Below are 27,921 nucleotides of genomic sequence, written 5' to 3'. Positions count from 1 at the left end.
GAAAGCCTCAGACCCCAGCTGGTCGGAGGGGCAAACAGAGGATACAGCCGCGCTGAATTTCTGTGGTCAGAACCACTGGCTGAAGCCAGTGCCTTGTTTCCTAAGACTGATAGGAGCCTGGTTCTGGGCTAGGTCCTCAAAGCTTAGGAAGTAGACATATGTATCCCATCTTTTAACTGGGGCACAGTGAGAGAGGCAGTTTGGCTGGGACCTGCAGGGAGCCCAGCCTCGCCCCAGCAACGAGCTGGCCTCTGCTTCCCCTTCACAACTCAGTTGTACGGACTTTGCCATTTTCATTTCTGTGGATGTTTTACAAGTATCCTTTCACTCCAAGAAGTGTTTCTGCCTGCTGGCCTCTCCCTCCTTGTCCAGGACACCACCCTCATCTCTAAACCCTAGAGGCTAGGTATGTGTCCACACTGGACCCCCCCAGTGGGCCAAAGGCTCAGCCAATCAGTCTCAGGCTCAGGGTGGGGCTCTAGGACACAGAGGTCACAGAGCCCATCTCCTGCCCTATCACTGCAGCTTCCCTGACACGTAGGTGGCCTTCGACCTCTGCTTGTGCAGCTCCCGTGAGGGGAACCCCACTTCCTTTCCACACAGTCCCTTTATCTGAAGACAGTTGTGTGCTACACGCGGGTGGTCAGTGTCTGGATGGTGAGGTCAGCATGACGTGCTCCTTGCGAGCTCTCTCTGCCTCCTCAGCCTTGGGCAGAGTGGCCAGTGGCTGGCTCTCGGTCTGCCTTTCTCCAGCACAAACAGCCTGGGTCCTCAGGCTCAGGACCAGTTTCTGGCGACTCCCCAGTTTAATTTGCTTTCTTTGGATAACCCCAAGCTGTCACTGCCCCTCTACAGTCTGCCATGGTAGGGTAGTTAACAAGACCCATACTTCCCCTCTTTTTGGCACGAGGCAGCTTGGGGAAAGACCCCCAGGGGGAGCTGCCCCCGAGCCTCCCTGGGCTCTAGCAGGAAGGCCCATCTGCCACCACCTCCACAATGAAGAGGGCTGCCTCCCACTTGGGGTCTTGACGATGGGGGGCACCCCAGCACCTGCCTCACCTTTTTCCTCTGCTCCTTCTGCCTCTCCCGGAACTCCTCGAGGCTGCGGAGCTCCTCACGCAGGGCCAGGGCCAGCTGTATGTGGGAGCTACCAACATCCTCGATTTCTGAGGGCAGAGTGTGGATGTTGGCCTCGCACATCGGACCCAGTGGGCCTTTCACCCACACATTCACCCCACCTAGGTGGCCTCGGTGGTTCCAACTCGCCCACTAGTGCCAAAGGCCTGTGTGCAGCCTGCAATCCCGCCTGGCGAGAACCCGTCCACCTCTGTCTACGTTCCCAGAAGGTCCTGTCACCCTGCGGCCCGGGGTAGGGGACAATTGGGACTTACGCTGCTTCAGGGAGTCAAAGGAGGCCCGCAGGGAGCTGTAAAACAGAGAGGTCAGGGTCAGCAGGAGGACAGCACAGTGGAACTTGAAGTCTCACCTTGCCCTCAGGGACTTTTGCTTTGGCAGGAAGGCCCTGGGTCACTCGCATACACTGGCCTTGACTCAAGGGAGCTGCAATTTCTAAAAGGCAGAGCTCTCTTTGGAAATTTTAAAGCAATCACAGCTCCCCACTGTGGTAGGATGATCCTGGCTTCTGCACGTCCTCAGGGCCCCTCCCCTCCACCCTAGGAGCCCCTCCCCTGGTTGAGGTAGGAGAAGGCTGGGTTCAGACCGGGATTTGGGCTGGTGGCCTGGAGGATATTTTTGCAGAAACTGAACGGGAGGGGCAAGCATGGAAGGATTGCAGGAGGGGAAAGTGTGGGAGTCTTAGGACAGGGAGAACAGGATGCACAGGCAGCATAGTGAGAGGCTACCCCTGGCCCCTGGCTGGGGCGGCTGGGTGGACAGCGGTGACACCTCTGAGGGGGACTGGGGGGGGGAGATAGGGAGTTTATGGTGTGTTGAGTCAAGAGGCAGCAAGGCGGCCATTCTGGAGCGGAGATGCAGCACTGTGTGCTCCAGGGTGAGCCTCAAGGAGGGCAGGAAGGAAGAGGCTGGCATTTGGCATGGAGATAGGGGGGAGGGCCCCCTTGGCAGGGTTGCCAGATGGAGCAAATAAAAGTACAGGTCACCCGTTAAATTTGAATTTTAGATTAAACAACTAATACTTTTTGAGTATAAGCATGCCCCATTAATATTTGAACACACATCCAGAAAGCATTTGTTGGTTATCCAAAATCCACATTTAACTGGGCATTCTGAATTTTATCTGGCAGTCTGCCCAGGGGTCTCTTCCAGCGCCATGGACCAAGGTGAGGCCTGAGCAAAGGTGTTGGAGCCCATCCAAGACCCAGCCTTGTCTGCTGATAGGTAATGGGGTGCCAGGAGGCAGAATGCTCTTTGGGTCAGTAACAGGGCCAGTGGGAAGAGTCTCTCTCCCCAGATCATCAGCTCTCGGGGACAGAGGGCTCGCAGAGGGTGAGCCCAGGTCCTGGGCAGGACAGAGGTGATTTGGAATCCCCGCATGGGAGACTCGCAGGACTGGGGCAGGGGCTCCTGTTGAGACTCCCCCATGCAGACCCTGAGCCAGACAGCCTGGGTTCGGTCCAGGCTCTGCCACTCACTATCCGTGTGACTTTGGGCAAGTTACTTACTGTGTGTCTCTTTTGTAAAACGGGGGTAATAATAGCACAAACAGGATGGTTGTGAGGGTTAAATGAGTTTATATGCATAAAGCACCTCTGTGGGACCTGGTGGTTGCTGTGCAACGCTTTCCTGAGCCCATATCTGCACATCTCACTAGTCCTGGGGGCCCTCTGGACCCCCAAACCTGACCTGAGCTGTACTTCCTTCCAGTGTCCCACCTAAGAGCTTGCCCACTCTCAGGGGTAAAATTAGCTGCGTGTGTTTGCGGCCAAGGAGGCAAAATCCACTGTGGCCCTCCACTCCCTAGGATGCCTAAGGAGCCGCCGTGAGTTGAGGCCCTCAGGGAAACTAGAGCTCGGACAGGCTCGCTATGGCCACACAGAGGCAGCTGTGACTCGTTCCGTCGCCGGAAGTGTCCCACCGCAGCTGCCCTGGGCCTTGCGGTCTTTCCGCGGTAGTCCACGCCCTTCACAGCCCTTCTGCGGAGCAGAGCGCCCGCCCCCTGGTGCCTAGGGGGCGGCATAGCGCCTGTAGGGACAACCTTAGGCTGCAGCCCCCTTGCCTGCATCTCCTAGCAATCCACGCAAGGCAGGCTTCCGGGGGACTTTTTCCTCCCATTGGACAATTAGGGAAACTGAAGCCGAGCTGGAGTGACAACCTGGCAGACCCACAGGGATCCAGGCCTAGAGCAGAACTGTGGGGATTTAGTTAGTGCCAGACTCCTTGCCCTAAACTATGGATTTCCGAGTGTGGTCAGCAACCAGCAGCATTGGTGTCATCTGGGGTTTTGTTGGAATTGCAGACCCTTACGCTCTCACTGGCCCTGAAGCAGAAACTAACTGGTGCCCAGCAAGCTGCGTTAGCCTCTGTGCTGCTGATGTCCGTTCAGATGTGAGGACTGCTGGCCTTAATTATTCCATCCTCACAACTCTGCTCTTTTACAGATGAGAAATACCAGGCTCAGAGAATTGAAGGATTGACCCAGGGCCACACTGCTAGTGAGAGGTGGTGCCAGGTGAGACCGGTCAGTGCTGCCCTCTGTGTGGCCCCAGGAAGGAGAAGAGTGACTCAGCCCTGCCCTGGCTGGGGAGTGGCAGGTCTCTTCTCTAACAGAATAAACGCCTACCCAGCAGTTATACGGCCAGTTCCTCTCCCTCTGCACACACTCATTTCCTGCCTTTATCCCTCCATTCACTGTGAGAGCCTCTCTAGGCTCAGCATGGCCTCTTCTCTCCACCCCCCACCCCCCAAGCTCTCACTCACACTGCCTGTGGACTCCCAACTCCTTCAGGACCACACCCTGGGGACCTGCACATCCACTGCCTCATCCTCACTCCTTTTGGATGTAACACGTCACGGACACCTTAAACTCAGAGTGCACGCGACTGGACTCTGTGCCCCACAAACCTGCTCCTCCTGCAGGGCTCCCATATCAGCAAGGGCACCGCCATCCGCCTGGCTATGCACATCAGAACGCAAGTGCTGACTTGGACTCTGCACTTGGACTCTCCCTCCTCCTATACTCCCTTCTTTGTTACCCTCTAAGTCTCCTGTCTGTCCACCTCTCACCGCCACCACCCTAGTCCCTGCCCCATCTCGCCCATCCTCCCAGCTCCCCACCTGTTAGCCCTGTTCTCTGCCCGCCCCACCTGGCCATCTACTAGTGTCTTCTCTGTGCTGCGTTCCTTCTGGCCTCAGGGCCTCTGCATGCGCTCATTTCCTATATGCAGCATCTTTGCCTAGCTGCTGCTTCTTCTGCTCCTTCTGAACACTTCTCCCTGTTGTCATCTTGGGCTGATTCATTGAGTGTCTGTCACCTCGCTGAACTGTGAGCCCACTAAACAGGGGCAATGCCTGGTGCTTGGGTCTTCTTCCCATTGTTCCCAGGCTTACAGCTCAGAGCAACAAACTCAGCACTCATAAATACCAAGGTCTTCCTCAACTCCAAGCCCACCCGTGTCCCTTCCTTCATGGCCCTCCCTCCCAGGTTTGCAGGAGCATCTGGCCCTTCTCTCCACCCCCACTGGATGCTTAAAACCCCTTCCTGAGTCCACAGCACTGCCAGGTGGACATTCCGTTTCTGTACCCATCCTGGGTCAGTCCCAGTGGCGGCAGAGTCCACGCTCACCCTGGGCTCTCATTTGCCCCACAAGCTTGCTGGGCCTTGGGGGCCACACAGGTGAAGGTGCTGGCTGTGCCTGGGACAGCCAGGGCAGGTTCTGACTACTCCAGGTCGGCCGCCTGCTCACCTCTGGGCTGCGGACCTTCCTGCCCCAGCCCTACTCCCAGTACTGAAACCGTCAGGCATCACAGTTCCACTCCCACAACAGGACACAGGACGCTACTTCTCTCTCTCAGCCCCAGATTTTCAGGGAGGTGGCCTCAGCTGACGAGAAGAGGACCTCCACTTTTCCTGGACCAGAGGCAGTCCGCTGTGGGTTGGCAAAGGCTCCCCCTAGGGGAGTGGCCTTAAATTCTGATACTGTGGAGGACTTGGGGACCGTTTGAAGTCTTTCTCTGCCCCATGAGACCCAGCAAAGATGGCTTCTCTTAGCCTCTCTATCATTCCTGGGTTTCCTATCCTGGCCTTTCAGAGAAACTGTTACCAAGATCTCCCTGAGCTCTCCTCTGTGAGGACAGGCACCCCATGCAGACCTCTGCTCTCTGCTATCAGTTGCTGATGTCCTTGTGTATGTCTTATGCTATTGCCCAGTTAGACTTGGCTTTCAAGACTCTCAGCCTGAAATTCTGTGCTCAAATGCAGCCTACATTTCCAGTGTAAGTATGTTCTTTGGTACCCTCCCCAACATGTGGCATACAGCATCTCAGGCCCCTGCTTCGGCCTCCCTCCCTCCTGCCCACCTGCTTGTCAGGAGACTGCTGCCTCCCAGCTGCCGGGAGTGGCTCCTCTCAGCTCCCTGGGCTGGAGGCTGGGCCTGCAGGAAGCTGGGGTCCGAGGACAGGACTCCTTCTGGTAACAGGGCCGTCTATGTCCCTGCAACATCCTCAGTGACATAGTCACTCTCTGAGCTCCGAGGAAGAGAAACTATGGAACAGCGCGCCCCCCCCCCCCCCCCCCGCCAAACTCTCTTCCAATAGGAAAACCTCAGCGTTTTAGGATATGGCGAGTGGGGGTGAGATTGGGTCATGAGGGTGTAATTAGAAATTTAGTTCCATCCCCCTTCGGGGCTGTCCTTGTTCGAGGTAACCACAGAGGGGCTTATAGGAAATTGGCCCCTGCCCTGCCCACCTCACCTCCCCTTCATTTCCCAAGCCCCTGCCCCCTGCAGCTTCTACGAGCACGTGCCCAGCTCCCCCAGGAAGAGCAAGAGGGGAAGGAGGTGACAGCTTTGGGGGGAGTTGATATTTCAGCCAGAGCTTGAAGCACAGGTAGGACTGGGAAGGGGAGAGATGGGGGGCAAGAGTCAGATCAAAGGCCTGGAGGTTAGAAGGGAGAGTCAAGGTGAAATTTCTGCAGGACCGGATGTGTAGCTTCAGCAGTAGTGACACAGCCCTGCGCCTTCCTAATGCTGTCGTTCAAGTTCACGGAGAAGGCCCGTGGGGGCATCTCGAGTGCGGAGAGCAGGCCTTGTTTGCACATTCCCTGCCGAGTTAGTGTGTGAAGGAGGTGAGTGGGAAGAATCCCCGAAGATGGGAATGGTCTCCCTGTAATGTGCGTGGCTGAGCCTCCAGCCCCCAGTGAAGTTCCGGCCCGTGTGAAGTCAGGGCTGGTGCAGGGGTGCTGCGTCATCAGGCAGCAGTGGCGAGGGAGGCCAGTGACCTTTGGTTCTCCCTGGGCTATTTCTGGGGTCACTTAGCCCTCTGGTTTTGTCTTTCTTGTTTGCCCCCACCCAGCCCGTGCACCTCCAGCCCTCTGCCTGCCCTCCAAAGGGCTGAGCACGAGCTTCCTGTGGGACCTGGGGATCTTGGCCATGAGGAGGTTGGGGGCTCCCCCCACCAGGAGATGGGCCCTGCAGGAGAAGGTGGCAGCCCCCATGCTAAATAGTCAGGCCAACATTCCCAGAGGGGCCAACCCTAAACATATCCTAACAGGTGTCTACGACATAGAAGTGGCCCAGGCTGGCGTTCATTATTCCCACAGAGAGCCCGCCAAGTCGGTGTGGGGGCGGAGTGATCTGTCTGGGACGAAGGCGACAGGCAGGCACAGCTGCAGTGTGTGGAAGAGCTTCCCGCAGGAGACAGGCGTAAGAGGGCGCTAGACGTGGGGAGGGGAAGTCACCCTTAGTGTGCTAGACATTGGCCTCAGGATGGTGGGGCCTTTTAAATGCCCCTGACTCAGTGTAGGGCATGGCACATAGTAGGTGCTCCCTACATGCTCGCTGAATAAATGGATGGGTGATGGGCGGTTGGCCCCCAGTTAAAGAACGGAATGACTGAATAGTCTCCCTAACCCTAGTGCATGCTGCGTGGGTTACACACAGCGACAGTTACTGCGGACTTACTCCGTGCCGAGAGCTGCATGGGGCATGGTTCGGAGGGGGGCAGCCAGTGAGCTGAGGCGGTGCCTCTCCTGCCTCTGTCACTCCGTGGCTCTGAACGTGCCCTGCACTTTCCCATCTCTAGCTTTTGTCCATTCCGGTCCTCTGGCAGAAAGGTGCCTTCCCGCTGTGTCTGGCTCCCCCAGGAGATGAGCTCCCCTCTCCACCCCGCTCCACCCAGCCCTCTGGTTGCCCCAGGTGGATGGGGAGCTCCCGGCGGTGCTGGTTCTCACACAGGCCTCCCAGCCTGCTCTGCAATCCCCATGCTGGGCTGTAGAGGTCGCTGCAGGCTTTGTTTCGGCCTTTCCTGCTTTAGGCTAGGCAACACAGCCCAGACTCTGCTCCCCACCCCAGCCTGGGGCTCCCATGTTGGATGAAGGCTGTCCGTCCAGGGGCTCACTGTCCAGCCTTCTGGGCCAGAGGGGCTGGGACCCAAAGGCAAGGGTCGAGGCTGCCTACTCAGGCTTCTCAGCTCTAAGTTAAGCAGGGTGACCCCAATTATCTGGTGTGTACACAGGCCTCCCTGTTAAACACCCTCGTGGGCTGGTGCCTGCTCAACACTGTGACTGCGAAGGGCAAATCTTGAGGGTGACTGTCCCCTTTCCAAGTTGGGAAACCCAGGACTCAGAGAGGGGGAATGACCAACCCAGGCCCCGCAGTAAACAGAGCAGGCAGGCCTTGCCCCACTCGGCACCCCGTGACCACGCAGGGGATCAGGGCTGCTCGGGCTGTTGCCACTTCATAGTTTTAAGAACAGAGCAAGATATTGTGTACCCCTCCCCCCCCCCCCCCCCCCCCCCCCCGCTTCCCACATCCCTGTGGCTCCACTCCCAGATTGTGCTGTTCCTGAGCGGCTCCTCCTTCCCCATTTCCAGTTGTCTGTGACTCACAGCCCCTTAGCCTGGGCTTCCGTGGTGACACTGCCTGGAGCACCCTCTCCAGCTCCCTGCAGGGGGTCATCTCTCTCTCTGGTGAAGTTTTTCTCTTACAGCAGGACTACGTCAGCAGGAGGCAGGCAGGGGCTCCTCCCTGACTGAACTCCCTCAACTGAGGCTGACAAAGGAGAACCCCAAGTGACTCCACTCATTCCTCCCGTGTCAGAGCCCTCCTCTCCTCTGCACCGAGCCTGTACCCAGCTTTGGCCCTGCCCCTGGAAGACCCTCAGCCCGCGTTCCTGTTGATCTGCACAGTAGTCCACTGGAGTGGGCGGATGAGAACCAAATTCAGACAGGTTAAGCGACTTCCCTGTAGTCACACAGCTCACAAAGGCTGTGTGGGCACCAGACCTCTTGAATTCTCACCCTGCATTCTCGCTTTTTGATCCAGTGCATGGGCTGGTCATTCATCTACCCTGGCTCATACCACTTTAAAACCTTCCTTTACTTCTTCCCATGTTTTCTCAGGCTCTGGGTTGGAAGCGGGAACCAGCCAGGGTCCCCTGGGTGTTTAGAGGACCTAGAGAGTGTTCAGGGCGCTGGAATGAGGGGACTTGGTTCCAGTTTTGAAGCTGACACGTTTTGGGGCCACTTTCCTTGGGCAGAGACAGAGAATCAACAGGTTTGACCTCCAGGGTAGCAGGGGCAAGAGTCAGGGGTTACTATGGCAGCTGCAGGCTGGGGTCAGGTCTTGGGACTCCTGGGTAGGAGAAGAAGGACTGACTCTTCAGAGCCCTTTTAGAACCTGGACTCCAACACCTTGTCTGCCTCTCAGGCTGGCTCGGGCCTCACCCAGGGGGAGAGTCCACACCTTCCCAAGGCCTCCGCTCCGCTTCACTGTTAGAAAGTTCTCCTTCACCCTCCTCAACTGTCACTCCCCGTCTGCTCCCTACACAGCAGTCTGCACACAGATCCGGGCCTCTGGGGTCGAGATGCTGGGCTGCTCCGCACCAGCAGCTGCCTTTACTGTCTCTCCTCCCAGCCAGGCTGGAGCTGAGCCCCTGGGCTCCTTCAGTCTTTTGAGGAAGGGTGCACTATTACCCTGCCTCAGTAATGAGGAAACAGAGGCATGAGAGTGTCAGGGACCAGCCCGAGATCACAAAGCTGATGGGCAAGGAGCTGGTACTGGAGTTCAAGTGCACCCTCACCTTGCAGCCTAGGCAGAGCCACCGCTGCAGGGGCCTCTCGGGGCTCTCAGGACCGTGGGCGAGGCTGTCCATATTGTATGGGCTGTCCTGCAAGTGCCTGGGGTCAGTGGCCCCTGGCCCCTGCCTGGGGCCTTCCTGCCACTCGGCTCACTGGATTTCCTCCCGCATACAGGACCTGACCTCTCGATACTCAAGAGAGTTGTCCTCTAGGCACCCCTACCTTGGGAGCCCTCCAGATCCTCCCTGGCCCTCTCCGGCCCTCCCCAGTCCATCCTAAATTCTGCCTAAATATCCAGAAAGTACTTTGCAAAGGAAGAGGAAGCCCAGGGCCTGGGACCTCTTACTTGATCTCCGTCTGGCCGCCTGCTTTCCGCGCAATCTGCACCAGCTCCTTCCCATAGCGCTCCTCCGCTTGGGCCCTGCACAAACAAAGCAGGGCACTGCGTATCTTCCAGTTCTGCTGGCTGTGGCTTCCTCAGATGTCTGCAGGTCCCTCGAACGTCTGTGACAGGGCCCGGGAAGCCACCCTCTCAGCATCTGGGGGGGGACAGGCTGACCCTTCAGGCTCTTCTTTAAGAAAGCTAAGCCCCCAGCGCTTCCTTTAAATAAATGTTGGCCAAATACAGGACCATTTGACAGGACACCCGATTACTTGCTCACTTTGGGGGGGCCCACATCTGGGGAAACACCGCAGAGCCACACTCATGACTTTTGAAAGCAAGGGCTGCTCTGACAGCAGGTTGCCTGGGATGAGCAGCCTCAGCCAGTTCTCAGAGCCGGGGGCGGGGGGACAGTGGCCTCCTCCCTTGCCTGCTGCACCCACCCCGTGGGTGCTTACCTCTGCCTCAGCAGCTCCTCCACGTCCTTGCACATCTTCCTGCCGTCCAGCAGCCGCTGCAGCAGCACCTCATAGCCCGTGTGGGCTGTGAAGTCCCTGCACTGTCACACGGGGCAGAAGGGTGTGTGAGAGCCACACTGGGCAGCGCTGGGTGGGGGCACAACCTGGCAAGTGCCCCTGCGGCCACCTCTCCAACTGCCTCCATCTCCCTCATTGAAAGGCAAGCCCTTAAGATTTAGAAACCTGATTCCGGCCAAGATGGAGGCATAGGTAGAAACCCTTCGCTTCTTCACACAACCAAAAGGAGGATAACAACCAATCTAAAATCAATAAACAACTAGAAGTGCCACAAAATCAAACTGCACGCAACTCTGACAACCAAGGAATTAAAGAAAAAATCATCCAGAACAACCAGACCAGTAAGGCGGTGGACCACATGGGTGGGGTTGGCTGAAGACAAAACTGAGCCTCAGAGGTGACTGTGGACTATGGCAGTTGCTGCGGTGGGAGAAACTCCCAGTCTCACTCCAGAGTCTGTTCGAAAGTGCACTGGAGCCGAGCAGGGGAGCTGCACTGTTCCTGCTCTGGTCCCTCCCCCACAGGCAGTGCCACAGCGCAGCAAAGAGAGTGCCCTGCCCGGGTGAATACCTCAGGCCCCACCCCCTTACAACTTAGCAGGTGCACTGAGACAAAGAAATATGGCCCAAATGAGAGAACAGAGCAAAACTTCACAAAGAGCACTAAGCGATGAGGAGATAGCCAACCTATCTGATGGAGAGTTCAAAGCCTTGGTAATCAAAATTCTCACAGATCTGATTGAGCTTGGTCGAAAAATGAAAAAACAAATGAAAGATACCCAAAACAAAATAAAGCAAAACAGTCAGGGAACCAACAGTGACAGAAAGGAAACCAGGACTCAAAGCAATGATTTGGAACAAAAGGAAAAAAATAAACATCCAACAGGAACAGAATGAAGAAACAAGAACTCAAAAAAATGAAGAGAGACTTATGAACCTCTGGGACAACCTGAAATGTTCCAATATCTGAATTACAGGGGTGCCAGAAGGAGAAGAACAACAGCAAGAAATTGAAAACTTACTTGAACAAATAATGAAGGAAAACTTCCCCAATCTGGTGAAGGAAATAGATTTCCAGGAAGCCCAGAGCTCAAAAGAAGTTGGACCCAAAGAGGAACATACCAAGGCACATCATAATTACATTACCCAAGATTAAAGATAAGGAGAGAATATTAAAAGCAGCTAGTGAAAAGGAGACAGTTACCTACAAAGGAGTGCCCATAAGACTATCAGCTGATTTCTCAAAAGAAACCTTGCAGGCAAGAAGGGGCTGGAAAGAAGTATTTGAAGTCATGAAAGGCAAGGGCCTACATCCAAGAGAACTCTATCCAGCAAAGCTTTCATTTAGAATGGAAGGGCAGATAAAGTGCTTCCCACCAAAGGTCAAGTTCAAGGAGTTCATCATCACCCAGCCCTTATTATATGAAATGTTAAAGGGACTTATCTAAGAAAAGGAAGATCTAAATGTGAACAGTAAAATGACAACAAACTCACATCAACAAATGAACCTAAAAGAAAAGAAAAACAACAAAAACAAAAACTAAGCAAACAAATAGAACAGGAACAAAATCAGAAAAATGGACATCACACGGAGGATTTTCAGTGGGGAGGGGGAAGGGAGGAATAGGGGGGAAAAGGTACAGGGAAGAAGAGGCATAATTGGAAGGCCTAAAATAGACAGGGAGAGAGAAAATATGGTATAAGAAACAGAGGACTCAACTTACATGTACAACCCATGGACGTGAACTAAGCGGGGGAATGCTGGAGGACTGGGGGGACAGGGCGGAGGGGGGATAAAGGGGGGAAGGTGGGAAAACTGTAATAGCATAATCAATAAAAAATACTTTTAAAAAAAGATTCAGAAACCTGGCTTCATACAGGCACACAGGAGGTTCCTCGCACCCCATCGGTGGAGGTACCAGGTGCATAAGTGGGACCTACCAAGCGTCAGAGTTTACAGCCCGGGAGACACCAACCCCCCATAACATGACAGCATTGGAAAGGCCCCCAACAAGGACGCTGTGACGACAGCCTACACCAGTCATGCAGTAGGCATCCCATCGACTGTTTTTTATTTCGAAACATCCAAAAGTGATTAAAAATAACTTGACAATGATTGTTAAAATTCTCCCTGCCTCAAATCAAAGTTGCACTTCAGCCTATCATTCAGTCACCAGGGAGGCACAGAGGTCAGCTCTGTGCCCAGGCTTGGCCAGAGGACTGATGCCGTGCAGAAGGGCCGTGCTGGCTTGGCAGACCGTACTGACAGCCAGCAAGGAGCCAGAGGCCAACACAGTAGGGCATCCAGGGTAACCCACCCCGGGGCAGGCTGCCAGGTGGCCAGCAGACGCACTTCCCTCCTTTGAGAGGCTTGCTCAAGCCAGATGTGAGACTTCAGGTCTTTCCATCTACTCTGGGCGGCCACTCTGGGCCTCACTTTCCCCGTGCAGGGACCAGATCTGGGCTGCAGGCCATCGCACGAGGCTCCAGGAGGAGGTATTCAGGGAAGCTCTGGGCTGGAGGAAGCATATTCCTGTCTCGGCCTCAAGGCGGTGTGTGGAATGCCCGTATACTGTTCTGCCCAGGGACGGCCACCTGCTTCCCATGCAGGGTGGATCTCGGTGTGAGCCATTGCCCAGGCCTGTGAGCTGGCTGTGGCCACATCCCTGCAGGTTGGGTAGAGAAGCATTTTCCGTACCCACCATCGCTTCCTCCTTTTCCTGCCCATACCACTTTTGGTGGCTGCAGGGACCAAGACCCGGAGTAACTTGGAACCTGGTTTCCTCATGGAGGAAGTGGGGGCAGAGGCCAACCTCTCTCCGGGTCCTGACAGTGACCCCTCTAGGGCATAACCTCATCGGGACACACTGCGGCTGCCACGTCAGGGAGGGTGCCCAGGCCCGGTCTGAGAGACTGAAGAGAGTTCAGCAGACTAAATACAGGTTCACTCCCCATCCTGTGACCCTGGCTGTCCTCAACTTCTACTTCTCTCTCTGTGAGAACCGGCCTGGTCGCTCTTACCACCTAGGGTTGATCTGATAAGCCAAAGAAATCGTGTGCATAGATGATAATAGTGATCAGAACTTGTCCTGAGGCAGGTACTGAGCTAAGGTGATTACTCCCATTTAAGCTGAAGACAATGGAACCCAGGGAGGTTACCTGCCCTGCCCAGGGACCTGCACTGCACAGTTGGGATTCGAACCCAGCTCTCCCAGACCAAGATCTCGGCTCTTAACCTCCCATTCCCTTGTCTCTCTGCAAAGTCCCAAGTTCAGGGGCTGTTCAGCAAGGGGTAGGTCCCCAGGCCCTGCCCTGTCTCTGTCTGCTCCACCACCCCTACCAGGCAGAGCCTTTTTCCCCCGCTATGGCCAGGCTGGAAAAATGACTCCCCACCAGAGCCCTCCTACCCCTTCCCCACCAGAAGGTCCATTTAAAAGGCTGTAGAACCTTTTTCAAATTCTCCTTTACATGGAATTTCAGAATATGCAGTGTATCCGAGGACAGCTAAATGTCCAACCTTGGAGGAAGAGGCCTGAGTTTTGGCCCCAGTTCACATCTGCCAGGAATAAGCTTGGCAGCCTTGGTAAAGTCCCATGCTCTCTCTGGGCCTTCCCGACTGTGAAATAGGTGTAAGGCAAAGAAGTGACCTTCAACTGACCTTCCAGCCGCGAGGTTTATATATGTGTGCTGGCTTTTGGAAGCCCTGGTGACCAGTGGCAGTGTCTTACTTAGAGAGTCTGAAGTCAGATTGTAACAGGGTGCAGCTAAGAGGGGGGCCCCAAATAGGGATTTGTAATCGAGTCCAGAAGAGCTTGGAGATAATTGGCTCCACACCACAGGGCCACACCTGCCCGGAATGTGGGCAGCTGGGGCCAGTTGTGGGAGGAGCCGGAAATGGGGCTGCAGAGGAAGACTGGCGCTGGGATTTAAACTGGGGTGCAGCAGCCGTTTGGCATCTCTTTTTGGGACCACACGGCTCGCTGGGACCACACGGCTTTGGAAGTGCTCCCTTTTGCCACGTGGAAGGTGCCAGGAGCCTGAATCATGGACTTCTGCTTCTTTCTGAGATACGGTACCCCAGACTGGGCAGAGGGAGAAGGGAGGACTGTGTGCGTTTGTGGGTATTCTAAAGAACTTCAGTCTGTATAACTTTTAAATAAATAATAATTCCTTTCCTTTTCACCAATCTCTGGCATTGAGAGATGTCTTTCTTCTGGTGGCAGGCAAAGCAAACCTCGTATGGGGGAGGAACCCCCGGAGAAAAATGGGGGGTCTTTTGTATCATTCAGCACCCTCCCCCCACCAGAGTCCGTTCTGTAAGAATATGGGCTGGAGCTGCTGGGAGAATGAGGGGAGAGTGGGCCTAGGGTGCAAGTGGTCGACCTGTCCAGGAACTGGCACTCATATTTTACCTGGGAACTAAGCGGACCACAGACCTTGTAACTGTCTACCCTTGAGAACTGCCTGATAGGGAGAGAGGAGGCACCAAAAGACGGTGTGTGGAGTGAACTATTGGATGCAACGTGTAGGGGTCAGAAAGAGACGGACTCTGCAGAGGTGTACCCTAGGGGTCCGGGTAGGAAAAGAACCTCCTGAGGTGCCCCGGAGAGGAAGAGCTGACCTGTGGGTATCTGCCACCTGCTGCACTGACACCAGCTACACCAGCACCAGGGAAATAAGACCTTTCACCCCTTTAGTCTTCATCGTGCCCAGTCCCTGGAGCTGCCGGGAGTAGAACGTGGCAAGTGGAGAAATGGGCCTGTTCTCTTTCTCCATCACAGGCTTGTAGCACGCGGTTTAAAATGAACGAGAGTGAGATTTTTAGTTTAGTTTGCTGAACTGGAGAAGTTATACCTGAAAAGGACTGGAAACGCTCTCACACAGGCCCAAGGTGGGAAGAAGAGACCTAACAGTGGGTGTGGAACCTAGAAGAAGGCAAAATTGGTTTCGGCTTGTACCCTTCCTGGTTTAAAAGCCGTTTTGTAAAGTGTCAACAATTCTTGCCAAAAACTTTCCTAATGTTTCTGACATGCTCTTAGGTTGGTGAGCTCTTCATTTTTTTAAAGCCTTTTTTTTTTTTTTAATTACCTTTTCTTGGGGGAGAGGAGACAGAACGGGGAGACTAGACTCTCTCTCATCTCAGAAGGCCCAGCAATGTTGAACAACCCCGAGGGGCAGCTCAGAGCTGGGGTGGTTTTGCCCCTTCCCTTTCCCTCCCATATAACAGTAGGGACTTCGACAGCAAGCAGATAGCTTGGTGCTAGTCTTCTGTGGACTGAGGGAACAAGTTAAGATCATTGCGAGAACTGAGGTAGTGAGCACTGAATCTTCCGGAAGGCAGCTCCAGGAAGGGGGAATGGGCCTGTTTGGTTCTCTGCTGGGTCCTGGTGCCCAGAGTCTTCACAGCCGTGCTCAGCACACCAGTTGAGCAAAGGGCTGAACAAAATGCCTCAGGGAGACTCTCAAGAGACGGGGCTTTATGACTCTTGGCTCCTGAGGTGCCCCACGGAGGGAGCCAGATCCTCTGCTTGCAGATTCAATGACTCATTACCCGGCACCTTTGAATAAACCAGACAGACCCATTCCCTCTACTTCTTACAATAGTTGCACAGATACGGAAACTGAAGCTCCTAGAGAGTAAGTCAGAGAGTGGCAGCCGGTCTCTTTTCACGGCCCCTCACCATGGACCCCCTTCACTGTTAGTGTTCAGCAAACTGAGGGAGGCAAAGGACCAGACACCCAGGTTTGGCTCTGATGGATGGATGGATGACAAGAGACGACAGGAGGCAAACTGGTTGCTTACCCAGAGTATCCCAGGAGGAGGGGTGGGTACAGAGAGGGTCTCAAGCTAAGGCCCTGGAGGAAGGAACCCTTGAGGAATGATGTCCTCTGCAGACCTTTGTGGGGCCAGGTGTTCTCAGAGCCTTAGCAAGGACTCAGTGGGGTGGACAGGGAGGCCGACTTCGGGTCAACACAAGGAAGGGTTTTCCAAGAGCCAGAGTGCTCCCAGTTATGGAATGCAGAGCAAGCTGTTTTGATAGGTGGTGAGCACCCCATCACTAGTCATCTGTGAGCAGGTTGGGGAGAGGGTGTGTCCTTGCAGCAGGTGTTTTGGGCCTAGACGTCCCCTGACCCAAGGATTGGAGGGGTCTGTGCATGAGCAGATCAATGTGATTTGCAGCTTCTCTAAGCTGGTTCAGGACAGGTGTCACAGGGGGAGAGCCGAGAAAGCAAAAATAGTCATTTATTATTAAAGGACCACAGTGTGTCAAATGTGGTTAGACGAGATATTCTGGGTTTAGCTGGGCTGACAGGAGCTTGAGATCAGAAATACATTTCCACTGAGCCCCCACAGATCTGACGGATGACCCTGCGGGGCCTCCTAGGGCTCCTTCTCAGAGCAGCCAAGCAGCTGAGGCGCCCAGCCACCTGGCCCCTGGCACATCTGGGGTCCCTTGGCTTGGGTCCCCACCAGGCCCCAACTTGTTGGGGATCCTGCAGGCCTGTGTCTCCCAGAGACCCTGTCAGAGCTCTGGGGACTTTGAGGGGCTTCCAGGAGTCCCACATACCTGGGTGAGGTTGGGGTGGACAATGCAAGCACCAGAAGAGGACCCTCTGTGTGAGTCTGGTGCCTTTTATCTCAGTGATATTGACTGAAGAGGGCTATTGTTTGAGGACAGTGAGGATGAGAGAGGTTATGTCATTTGTCCAGGATCACACAGCAATTGTATGGGTGTGCCTGGCTCTCGACCAAGGTCTGCCTGGTTTGAAAGCTTTGTTCTTTTAATAGGCCTCCATTATCAGGAAGGAAAAGTCTCCACTACCACATTCCCCTCCCCTCGGGCTGGGAGGACGGTCCACTTCCCCTCCACCTCTCAAGTCTTAAAGACCAAGGTCAATCTCTTGCCTCTTCTTCCTGCTTTATGAAACCAAAATGTGTAGGAAAAAACTCAGAACAAGGAGGTGTGGGGATTGGGGTGAGCATAAGTCAGGGTAGAGGCCTGGAGGTGGGAATGAGCCCCTCAGGTTTAAGAGCCTAGAAATTTGATGCTCAGAACTGTAAGACCAGGTGAAAGAACCATGAGCAGTCTGAGGGGCTGAGGCAGGTGTCCAAAGATGTGGCCTGAGGCCACCTGAAGGAGAGCCCCGAGTCAGGCAGCGCAAGGGGTGGGACTTCCCCTGAGTTTAAGGGGAGCTGGGGCCAGGTTCCAAGTTCAACCAAGGGGACTGAGTAGGATGCACACAGGCAGAGTTCAGCGTTCTCAATGCCTCATCCCTAATTCTCAGAGAACGCTGTAATATCAAGGCTGCGCTGGTGTTGCTCTGTGTTCCAAACGAGCAACTGGAGCTCAGCAAGGCGAGTGAATGTTGTTCAGCCCAAAGAGGGAGTGAAATTATGACACATGCTAAAACATGACCAAACCTAGAAGGCATTATGCTAAGTGAAGTAAACCAGACACAAAAGGACAATTATTATAGGATTCTACTTATATGAGGTTCCTACTTAGGCACATTATAGAGACGGAAGGGAGAAAGAAGTAGGAAATGAGGGGAGGAAGATAGGAAATTATTGTTTAACGGAGCAGAGTTTCTGTTTGGTATGATGAAACGTTCCGGAATGGTTACAATGGTGAAATTCGTTGTGTTCATTTACTATAATAACAAGTAATTATATAAGGTTATAAGGTTAAAAAAAACAAAGCATTTACAAGGAGTGAAATGGGGTCCTGTAAATAGTAAACGCCAAGTGTTTGCTCCTGCTCCCCACCGTAAAGATCAGAAACGGCAGTGCGTCTGAATCACCGCGGTTATCTGCCCCAATGGTTTTCCACCCGGGGTGCACTTTGGAAACATTGGAGAATTTTGAAAAATAATGATGCCAGCCCCCACTCCCAAACTCAAAAGTAATTGGCTTGGGATGTGGCCTGGGCATTGGGATTTTGTAATAGCCAAGTACTGGAAACAGCCTAGATGCCCATCAGTAAATGAGTGGATCAAAAAACTGTGGTACATTCATGCAATGGGATACTTCACAGCAGAAAGAAAGAAGGAGCTCCTACCCTTCGCAACAGAATGCGGAGCACTCTCCTGCCTCAGCTATCACCCCTCTTTTCATCCCCAGTAAGGCACAGCTTCCGTTTTTTCCATTTCCACAGCTGGGAAGCCCTGAGTCCCATCTGTCACTCCACCCTCACCCTGGCTGCCGCTGGAGCTCCAGCTAGCACTTCCTGTTGCCCAAGAGTGGGTGGCCTGTCAACACCAGCGGAAGGGACTGTCATCCGCCTGCCTGTGTGGTTACACATTTCTCAGGGTCCCAGTCTCAGCAAACCACCATACCCTCCGACTAGCTCCAAAGGGTAGCCCCAAAGTCCATCCCCAGGCCTACGTCCCCTTTATGAGCCTTGGCTTTCTCTCTGTAAAACAGGAATAAGAATACCAACCTCACAGGGCTACTGTTGGAATTAAATGTATCTTGTCACTTGAAGCCATCAGAAAGCTCTCTAATTGTGGAATTTAATATGCAATAGTGAACAGAGCGGGGAGGCACTTTGGGAATAAGAGGGTCCGCATGGAAGGCTCACCCTGTGAGTGGGTACCCAGTTATAAGTCTGGGTCCCCTGAAACCTGCTCTGTGACGAGCAGCGGAAGGCAGTCCCTTTAGCACTTCCCTAAGTCTGTCCATTTTCAAGGCCCTTATCATCGGCGAGCATCGCTCCGACATCCTACAGATTTGGAAACTGAAGTTCAGACAATGGAAATGATTCTCCAAGTTTCCCTAGCAAGTGAGAGGGGCAGGGAGCTGAGGCTTCAAACGAGCCTGTCCCCTTCTTAGCTAGAGAATGGGGGAATGACTGAGCCCTGAAGGAGGGACCTTCTGGAGCTATCCCAGTGAAAAGCCCTGGTGTGGGCAGCCCCCCAGTGCACAGGGCACCACTGTCTCCCACTAATTTGTTTTCTCTCCCTCCCTGCAAAGGTCATCCCTTTAATTGGTTCTGTTTGTCATTCCAGAGATTCTTGTTGTTAAAACAAGTCTATGCCAATATAAATGGTTATTCTCTCTGCTTGTCACTCCAGGTTGAATACCAGACACACCGTTTGGCTCTGTGCTTTTTACACATAACATTGTGTTTTCAAGAACTTTCCCAACCAGTACAGAGAGGACTGCTGTCCTCATTCCTCCTGACAGCCACCGCCAGGGAGGCACTGGGAAGGCAGCTGGAGGCAGTAAAGGTGGAACAGCCAGGGCCTTCCTCTCCAGCCTCCAAGGCCCTGCTGCTCAGGGAGGATCTGCTCCCCAGCCACTGGCTTCCTTGGCCTGTAAGGCCACAGGGCCTGCCTGCCTGCACATCCCCCACAGTGTCTGAGCAGACCTCTCACTCAGTCCTCCAGCTCCTGTCCAGCGAGAGGACAATGAAGGGTCCCAAAGCATCTGCTAGTGCCAAATGCTAGAGAACCCCTGCTTTCTCATCCGGGAATATCTCATCTTCTGGGGATCTGCCCAAAGAAGTCATCTCTGATACGCAAAGATCTACCTATTGCATCACTGCCTGGAATGGTAACAATTGGCAATAACCTAAATGTGTAAGTACAGGAGATTTGACAAATAAATCGTGCACGTCCACCAGGCCACAAGCTGGAGGACTATGCAGTCATTGAAAATGTTGTTTTGAAGACAAGGAAATCGCACCCACAACCACACATGTTCAAAATGAAATGGTGTGGCAAAGGAGGGGCAGGTCGCCCAGCCATGTGAATGTACTAGACTGCACACCTGAAACTGATACGAAGGTACATTTTATAGTAGGTGCATTTTGCCACGATTGAAAATACATTTTAAAATGCAAGGAGAATTCAAATCCGAGTGGACAGCATGCTCACACCCACGTAAGATGGGCTCAGAGAAACACAGTGCAGTATTACCGGCCGTCTCTGTGTGAGGAGCCAACTAAGGTCACTTTATTCCTGTTTTTCTCTACTTTTCACTTTCCTTTTGGGATCTTATATTTGCTGCTTTTGTTTATTTAGAAGGTATGTTCATAGCTTTAAGTGCCCAGAACAGAACAGCTGCCCGGTGAACATCGGCCTCTCCTTCCTGATTTTCCAGGAGGCCCTGGAGCCACCGTTAGCAGGCCCCTAGGTGGGGGGACAAGCAGTTTTAGGGTAGGTGAAAAATGGGCCCCCTCTCTCTAGCTTCCTAAATGAGGAACCTCAGAATCTCAGAACTGGGAAGGGGAAGAGGCAACACCCGCTGAGTGGACCCGTGGGGGAGGGGTGAGCCCAGACTCAGCCCCCTGTGCCTCCCTGGTTATTCAGCCCCCCACCCAGGGCGAATTACCTTCCTCTGGCCTCTGTCTGTTGGGGTCCTCAGCTCCTCCCAGCTTGGCACAGAGGTTTCCAGATGAAGCTGGAACCCAGCTTCAAAGAGGAGAGATGGGACCACAGATCAGAAGGAAAAGTTTAATTCTGTCCTCCTTGTCCCCTTTAATGGTTCCTGCCTACAGGTGGGGGGTGGTGCGAGGTCACTGTGTAATATCTCTGGCCCAGCCTCCTCAGGCCCTTGCTTTTCCTTTTAATGGCCCCAGAAGGGATAGGATATGAATCTCAATAAAACCTGGTCCAGGAATAGAGATCCCCTCTTAAAACAGTATACAGTGCCTTCCTTGCAAAGGCCACTGGATTTACAGGGCAGGGAGAGAGCGAGACAGCGAGACAGCGGGAGGAGAAGGCACGCCTCAGAGGGCTCCTCTGGGTGCACAGGGCCAACTCAGGGGATACTCAGGGGAACTCTTCCCATCACTGGACAGAGACTTCTTTGAGGAAAAAACGGTCTCATTCATTGGATTAGATGTAGGGGTAAGGCTCAGGGATCCAGTTTAAATCACCTCATAGAGAACCCTGCTTAGCAAATATTTGTAGGATATAACTAAACTGAAATGGCGGAGAAAATGGGTTCAGGAAGGCAGGGGAGACTGTAGAGATTTTCACTGTTCAGTCGCTTATTGTACCAACTGTGACTGAGCACATACCCTGCTTGCCGGTCTTGTGTGGAGGATGTACAGATATTTGTTGTTTTACAGTCTGGTTGTCTGCTGGGAGCAGGGCCGCTGGTGAGGAGGGGCAGGGGGAGGGGGGAGCACCCTGCCTCCTCTGGGCTTCAGCGCCCCTCTGGCTCGGTGCGAGGCGGGTTACAGGACATCTAAAGTCTTCCCAGCTCAGGTGGCAACTGTATCTCAGCCTCACCCTGGTCTCGCTGACAGGCTCTGTTCTGAGGCTCAGCCACAAACTTCCCGTAAAGCCACGACACTCTTTATCACTGTGAGCGTGTAACAGAAATCAAATTATCCCTCCCTGTGTGGCCAGCCCACTCCCGCCTTGTCGCCACCGCAGCCTGCATCCGAATGCTCTGCTGCGGATAAAAAGTAGGCTATAAGTAAATGCTGTGTAGCCCCACCGTTAACAGTGCCCTTGTGGTCCAATGCAGGGACAAGATGGGTCTGCTCCCGGGTCGAAGGTGTCCACCACTGCTGAGCCCCTCTGGGGCAATTATGGCTGCTTTTTATAACTTTTCTGTATCCTCCTTTGTTCTCAGGCTACCAGGTATCTGTGAGACTGTCTCTAACAGTTCAAGTCCACCAGTATTTATCAATCACCAACTACATATCAGGTCCCACACAGATCCCTACTAAGTGCTACCTCTATGGGTTAAAAGACCACAGGAGCGATCTTGTTAAAATTGTGGGTAAAATCAGAGTTCATGGGCCCTTTTAAGCGATGGGCCATCTCGTATAAGTAAAGTATGTGAGCTTTAGTGTAAGCTCTTAGCTCCTCAGAGGGACTTTCGTCTCTCTTCTTACTGTGAGCTGGGACCAGAAACAGGGCTGGTGACATCTGTGTTCTGGGAAGTTGAGGTTGCTGGGTAACCGAAGTGCTGTGGTATTAGACATGGTTCCTCTAGTTCTAGCGCTTCCTTCCGCTATTAAAGACGAGTCATTTTCCACGTGCGGCTGAGCTGCAGGGCTCAGCGGCGTGGCTTCGGGCCGGGGCAGGGAAGCCGCAGGGAAGAGGCGACCTATTAGATAAGTGCACCTTCTATGTTTTGCAGATTTGTGTGTAAATTGAGCATCGAGGTGCTTCTGTGAACCTTGCCTGCCCTTCTTACTTCTCTGGGAGGTAGAAAGGACAGGTTTTTTCTCTTCACTTTACCAGTGTGGCCCAAAGGTGTAGTGATCTGCTACGTGGATAGAGGATAATGAGACCCCCTGGGTGAGAACCTGGGCACTGAAGCCAGCCTGTCGGGGGTCAGTCCAAACTGTATGATCTTGGGCAATTTACTTAAGCTCTCTGCCTTAATTTTTTCCTCTGAGTAATACGGATAATAATAGCACCTCCTTCATCGGTTTAAATGAGTGAATTGACATATGGTCTTCTGAGTGTCAGTCGTCCTCATGGGCTGAGAGTCAGGGAGAGAATATTAGAATTCAAAGCCCTGGGAGCAATGATGCTGATGGTGACCTTTGGGGGCATCAGCAGAGGCTCAGTGTGACAGGCTCCCACTGGCCACTTCTGCTCCCCCTCCCAGCTCTGACCTTCCACAGGAAAGCTGTACCCTGATGCCAGGCACAGGGAGCCATCCGTGTAGGAGAGGAGGCCTCCGGAGGCCATGAGGCCACAGTGGCTCGGGGCGGGGCCAGGGCGGTGTGTGGCAGGATGCTGCTCAGGAAGCTGCCTTCTTGCTGCTGCTTCTGCTGCCGCCGCTGCCGCTGCCACACCCTGCTCCCTCATACACCATTGCCCACTGCATAGGTCCTGCCACAGGGCTGCTCCTCACCCCAGCACTGCCCTAGGGAAGATCAGCTGAGGCATTCTGGTCTGGGACAGATGTCCTGGAGGTAAATCAATCAGGGTATCCCAGCCTGCTCTGGGCTACAGAGCAACCTAGATTTCCAAGCTTTCCCCCTCTCCCCAGTCTTTCGCTCCAAGTCAGGGCAGTGCTGTGGTGACGCACCACCCTTGTCTCCCCCACTGCAACCACCTGTCCCTTGTGCGATGGTCCCCTGCTGCCCTCCTGATGCACGGGGTGGGCTGAGCCAGGTACGACTCCACGGGCTTCTCTGGGCTGGTCCCACTGCCTCTTTGCAGAGAGAGGGAAACAGGGGCCCAGAGAGGCACATAGTGCCCTCTCCAGGAGGCCCTCTGCCCACTGTGTGGTCAGTGTAGGCAGGAAGCAGGTCACTTACATGCTGGCCACAGGTCCCAGAAAAGGACCCAGGCAGGGAAGGCTGTTGACTGAGGCAAAGGGCCAGGCAGTCCTCTATGGAGCTGGGAGGGGGGCCCTCAAAACAGTCACATTCCTTAGATCTAACCAGAGAGGTCCAGCTTTTCCCCATGAGCCACTGGGGAGAGCCAGAGCTTCAGGGGCAGAGGGGAGGGCTGAGGGAGAACAGGAAAAAGCCTGAGGGACCCACACTGGGCTTGTAGGCTCTGTGGCCTGGGCCAAGCCATTTAGCCTCCACGAGCCAGCCAGGTGCCGTTCTGTGTGGCAGAATGGGTTTGACTTATACCTGCACTGAGTTTTAAAAATTGAGCGAGGAACTGCCCAGCCCAGCCCTGTTACCTCCTCGAAGGGCCCCTGAGGACTGGAAGGAAGAGGAGTTGGATGAGGGAAGAGGATTGCATTTGAATGCCAACGAGGTGCTGGGGACTTTATTATATTCGGTCATCTTGTTTAATCCTCCTCTGCAGTTGGTGTATTTATTAATATTTATCTGCACTATGTGGATGGAGAAAATGAGGCTCGGAGGGGTAAAATGACTCATCCATCCTTTAAACAGCAGAGCGAAGGTCTGAATTCAAGCTCCTTTGGTCCCCAGGCCTGTGGCCCACTCCCTTCTTTGCCTCACATTGCCTCCTCCAACTCCCACCCACAAATTAGTCTTTCCTAAAAAGATCCTGCTGTGGAGAGTGGGGTGCCTGGGGGAGAAATCAGTCCTGGTACTCCCGCTACTACGGGGGATATCTCTCACCTACTGAGTTGAAGTTTGCAGAGAAATTACACTCCAGGCTGAGTACCCCCTTCACCTTCCAACTTACCAGGGACAGTGGCCCAGGTCTCCTCCACAGTGAAGACAAAAATAAATCAACCACCATTTTTGTGAGAAAACCTCTCTCTTCTCTTGAAACCACACCCCATCGACTTCCCTAGGGAAATCTCCACCAATCTGTCCTCCCTGGAGCCCATTCCACTTGTTTAACTCCCTGACAAAGTCCACTCACCCAAAAGGCATCTCTGAACTGAAGCTGGGGCATCATCCTCAGGCTGCCGCGACAAAGCTTTCTCTTCGCCCACACACAGGGCTGACTGAGGCCCAGGAGCACGGCCCCACTCCTGGCAGGGCTGGCCCAGGCTCCCTCGACTTGGCCGTACTACCTGCAGTGCCACAGAAGGCACCCGCAAGTCAGAGATGAGCTGCCACAGGGAGGAAAAGGGCTCGATCTGCTTTGTTTGAGGCCAGAATCAGCAGCAAAATGAGGAAGAGCGTGCTCAGTGATGGGAGGGTGGGTCCTGGTTTCCGGTCCAGCCCCTTGTCCCCCCCCTCCCCCCCCTCCCCGGTGGTGGAGGACCCAGTCCAGGCTGCAGGGCTGAGCAGGGATGCCAGCCCAGGTGGAAGACAGTGGCCAGTGGGAGAGGCAGGTTGTTACGTAGGCCAGGTGGGCAGGCAGCCTGAGCCTGTGCGGAAAGGTTTGTACAGCCTGCCTGCTGGGGAAGGCATCAAGTCCCTCACCCACAGGAAGTAGAGCTGGTGCGCTCCCTTGTGCAGCTCCTCTGCCTGCCCCCCCGCCACCCTGCTGCTGTCCTCGGCTTGCCCCTTCTGATGCCCTAGTCAGGCCATTCTCAGAGGGCATAAACTTTGGGAGCTTGAGGGCACTGAAGGGGTGGGCCAGGAGGGGCCAGGAACCAAGATGCTGACGCCTATCACCCCATTCTCGCTCCAGACCAGGTGCAGGAATGCTAGACGCTCCACCCCTCGCCAGCAAACCACTTGAGAGGAGATTCCTCAGGCCTAGGACATCACTATTATTCATTAAACCCGGGCTTCACAGTGCCCAACCCACACCCTGCCCTTAAGGAGCTAATAGGGCAGATACAGCTGTGTGCTGGGGTGCCGTAGGGACACCGAGGTGGGTGAGTGGGTAACTGGCCACGGTAGAACAGCTTGAGCTTTATGGACACTGAGCTTCTGTTCCCCAGTCTCCAGACTAGACACTTTCGGGGGCAGGAAGCACCCTCTAACAATGGAATTTTCATGCTGGAAGACTGTTTAGACCAAGAAAGACAGCATTGTACAGGCACGGATGGGGGAGTTTGAAAACCCAGGATGAAGTAGTCCCTGTTTTGTCTGGGCCCCACTGTTCGTTACTTGAGGGACCTTAACTGACCCTTCAACACTATGAGCCTCAGTTTCTGCATCTGCTACCCTCAGTCTTGGGAAGGGAGGAAGTATTGGGACCGTTACTGGAACTCCTGGTTTGGTTGGGCCGGTGCCGGGAGCACTATCATGCCCTGCCTTGCGGAAAGCCCTGGGCTGGCACCCCCGACGCAGCTCTGAGAAGCCATGCCCTGCCCACTACGCAGAAGATGCCAGTGGGGGCCCTGAGCCCCGGGCCAGTTGGCAAGAAGGGACAAGTCAGCTTGCTCACAAATCAGCACCCTCGCTGAGTACCCCCATTGATGGGGTCAGCGATGGGGACACTCAAACTTCTGACGTAGCTGCCGAAGAGAACACGTCATGGGGAATTGCAGAGCAGTTGGGCTGCCCCACCTCCAGAATCCTTCGTCGTGGGCTAACAAACATCTTCAGCACTGAAGGCACCTCAGTTGCTTACCACTGAAGACAGCAATGAGCCCTGAAGGGGGAAAAACACCGACTGAGAAGGGCTCCTGGTGGCTCATTGAGCTCAAATTTTATTTTATTTTTTTAATTTAATATTTATTGTATATTTGTTCAATTACTATTTAGTCCCCTAACCTCCCCCAGCAATCACCACACTTGTTCGTGTCCATGAGTCCTTTTTTCTTTTTGCTCAGTCCCTCTACCCCCTAACCCACCCCTGGCACCAGCTGTCATCTGCTCTCCATATGTGAGTCCATCCCCATTTTCCCTATTAGCTGAGTTTGTTCATGAAATCCCACACATGAGTGAGATCATGTGGTATTTGTCTTTCTCTGGCTTATGTCACTGAGCATAATGTTCTGCAGATCCATCCATACCGTTGCAAAGGGTAAAACTTCCTCCTTTTTATGACTGAGTAGTATTCCATTGTGTAAATGTGCCATAGTTGTTGTATCCACTCATGTGCTGATGGGTACTTGGGCTGCTTCCATGTCTTGGCAATTGTAAGCAGTGCTGCAGTGAACACAGGGGTGCTTGTGTTCTTTCGAATCAGTGTTTTGGGTTCCTTCAGATATATTCCCAGAAGTGGGATCGCTGGGTCAAAAGGCAGATCCATTTAAAATTTTTTGAGGTATCTCCATACTACTTTGTTTTTTGATTAAATTTAGTTTATTTATTTTTCTTTTTAATGAGTTTTTACTGTTGTTCAAGTACAGTTGTCTCTATTTTTCCCCCACCCCTCCCCCCCAACCCCACCCATCCCTTCCTTCCACCCTCGATCCTACCCCCCCTTTGGCTTTGTTCATGGGTCCTTCATACGTGTTCCTTGATGACTTTTCCCCTTTGTTCTACTGTACGCCCCCCCTCCCACTGCCCTGTAGTCACTGTCAGTTCTTTATTTCCAAGTGTCTGGTTCTATTTTGCTAATTTGATTGTTTTGTTGATTGGCTTCCACTTATAGGTGAGATCATATGGTATTTGTCTTTTAGCACTTGGGTTACTTCACTTAGCATAGTGCCTCCAGATCCAAACATGCTGCTGTGAAGGAGCTCCTTCTTTCTCGCTGCTGCATAGTATTCCATTGTGTAAAAGTACCACTGTTTTTTGTCCGTACTGCTTTCCATGGAGGCTGCACCAATCTGCATTCTAACCAACAGTGCAGAGGGTCCCCTTTCTTCAGCTCGTCACCAGCACTTGTTTGTTGATTTATTGACGACAACCATTCTGACAAGTATGAAGATGACGTCTCACTGTGGTTTTAATTTGCATTTCTCTGATGATTAGTGACGTTGAACATCTTTTTATATGTCTATTGGCCCTCTGTATGTCCTCTTTAGAGAACTGTCTATTCAGGTCATTTGCCCATTTTTTAATTAGGTTGTTTGGGGTTTTTTGGTGTTGAGTTTTGTAAGTTCTTTATAAATTTTGGATATTTTAAGCCCTTATCAGATGTATTGGTGAATATGTTCTCCCATTCTGTGGGTTGTCTTTGTATTTTGTTGTTGTCCTTTGCTGTGCAAAAAGTTTTTCATTTGATGTAGTCCCATTTGTTTATTTTTTCTTTTGTTTCCCTTGCCTGGGGAGATATAGCTGATAAAATGTTGCTATGAGCAATGTCCCAGATTTTGCTGCCTAAGTTTTCTTCTATGGTTTTTATGGTTTCAAGCCTAACATCTAAGTCTTTAATCCATTTTGAATTTATTCTTGTGTGTGGTGGAAGAAGGCAGTCTGGTTCCATTTTTCTGCATGTTATCTGTCCAATTTTCCCAATGCCATTTATTGAATACACTGTCTTTAGCACATTGTATGTACTTGCTTCCTCTGTCAAATATTAATTGGCTCTAAAGGTGTGGATTTATTTCTGGGATCTCTATTCTGTCCCATTGATTTATGTGTC

The 27,921-nt window shown here is 53.2% G+C and overlaps 1 protein-coding gene across 3 annotated transcripts in view; it reads right to left on the bottom strand.

The window, feature by feature from the left end:
• Positions 1-24,698, bottom strand: part of PSTPIP1 (proline-serine-threonine phosphatase interacting protein 1) — a 38,391-nt gene extending 13,693 nt beyond the window's left edge. For 2 of the 3 annotated variants that reach the window (XM_053928656.1, XM_053928657.1), the window contains exons 1-7: positions 24,406-24,698; positions 21,159-21,445; positions 20,468-20,547; positions 10,055-10,155; positions 9,561-9,635; positions 1,392-1,426; positions 1,060-1,166 (exon numbers count right to left, since the gene is read on the bottom strand). In XM_053928656.1, coding sequence (XP_053784631.1) covers positions 1,060-1,166; positions 1,392-1,426; positions 9,561-9,635; positions 10,055-10,155; positions 20,468-20,547; positions 21,159-21,445; positions 24,406-24,416 — 696 coding nt within the window. In that variant the 5' untranslated portion in view covers positions 24,417-24,698. The remainder of the gene's footprint in view (positions 1-1,059; positions 1,167-1,391; positions 1,427-9,560; positions 9,636-10,054; positions 10,156-20,467; positions 20,548-21,158; positions 21,446-24,405) is intronic. The other variant, XM_024557180.3, reaches the window with a different exon arrangement.
• Between the last annotated feature and the right edge of the window lie 3,223 nt (positions 24,699-27,921).

Source organism: Desmodus rotundus, chromosome 7 (genome assembly GCF_022682495.2).
Source record: "Desmodus rotundus isolate HL8 chromosome 7, HLdesRot8A.1, whole genome shotgun sequence".
In the NCBI taxonomy this organism is placed as follows: domain Eukaryota; kingdom Metazoa; phylum Chordata; class Mammalia; order Chiroptera; family Phyllostomidae; genus Desmodus; species Desmodus rotundus.
The sequence above is the reverse complement of the archived record's forward strand: the minus strand, read 5'-3'. Positions and strand labels throughout refer to the sequence as shown.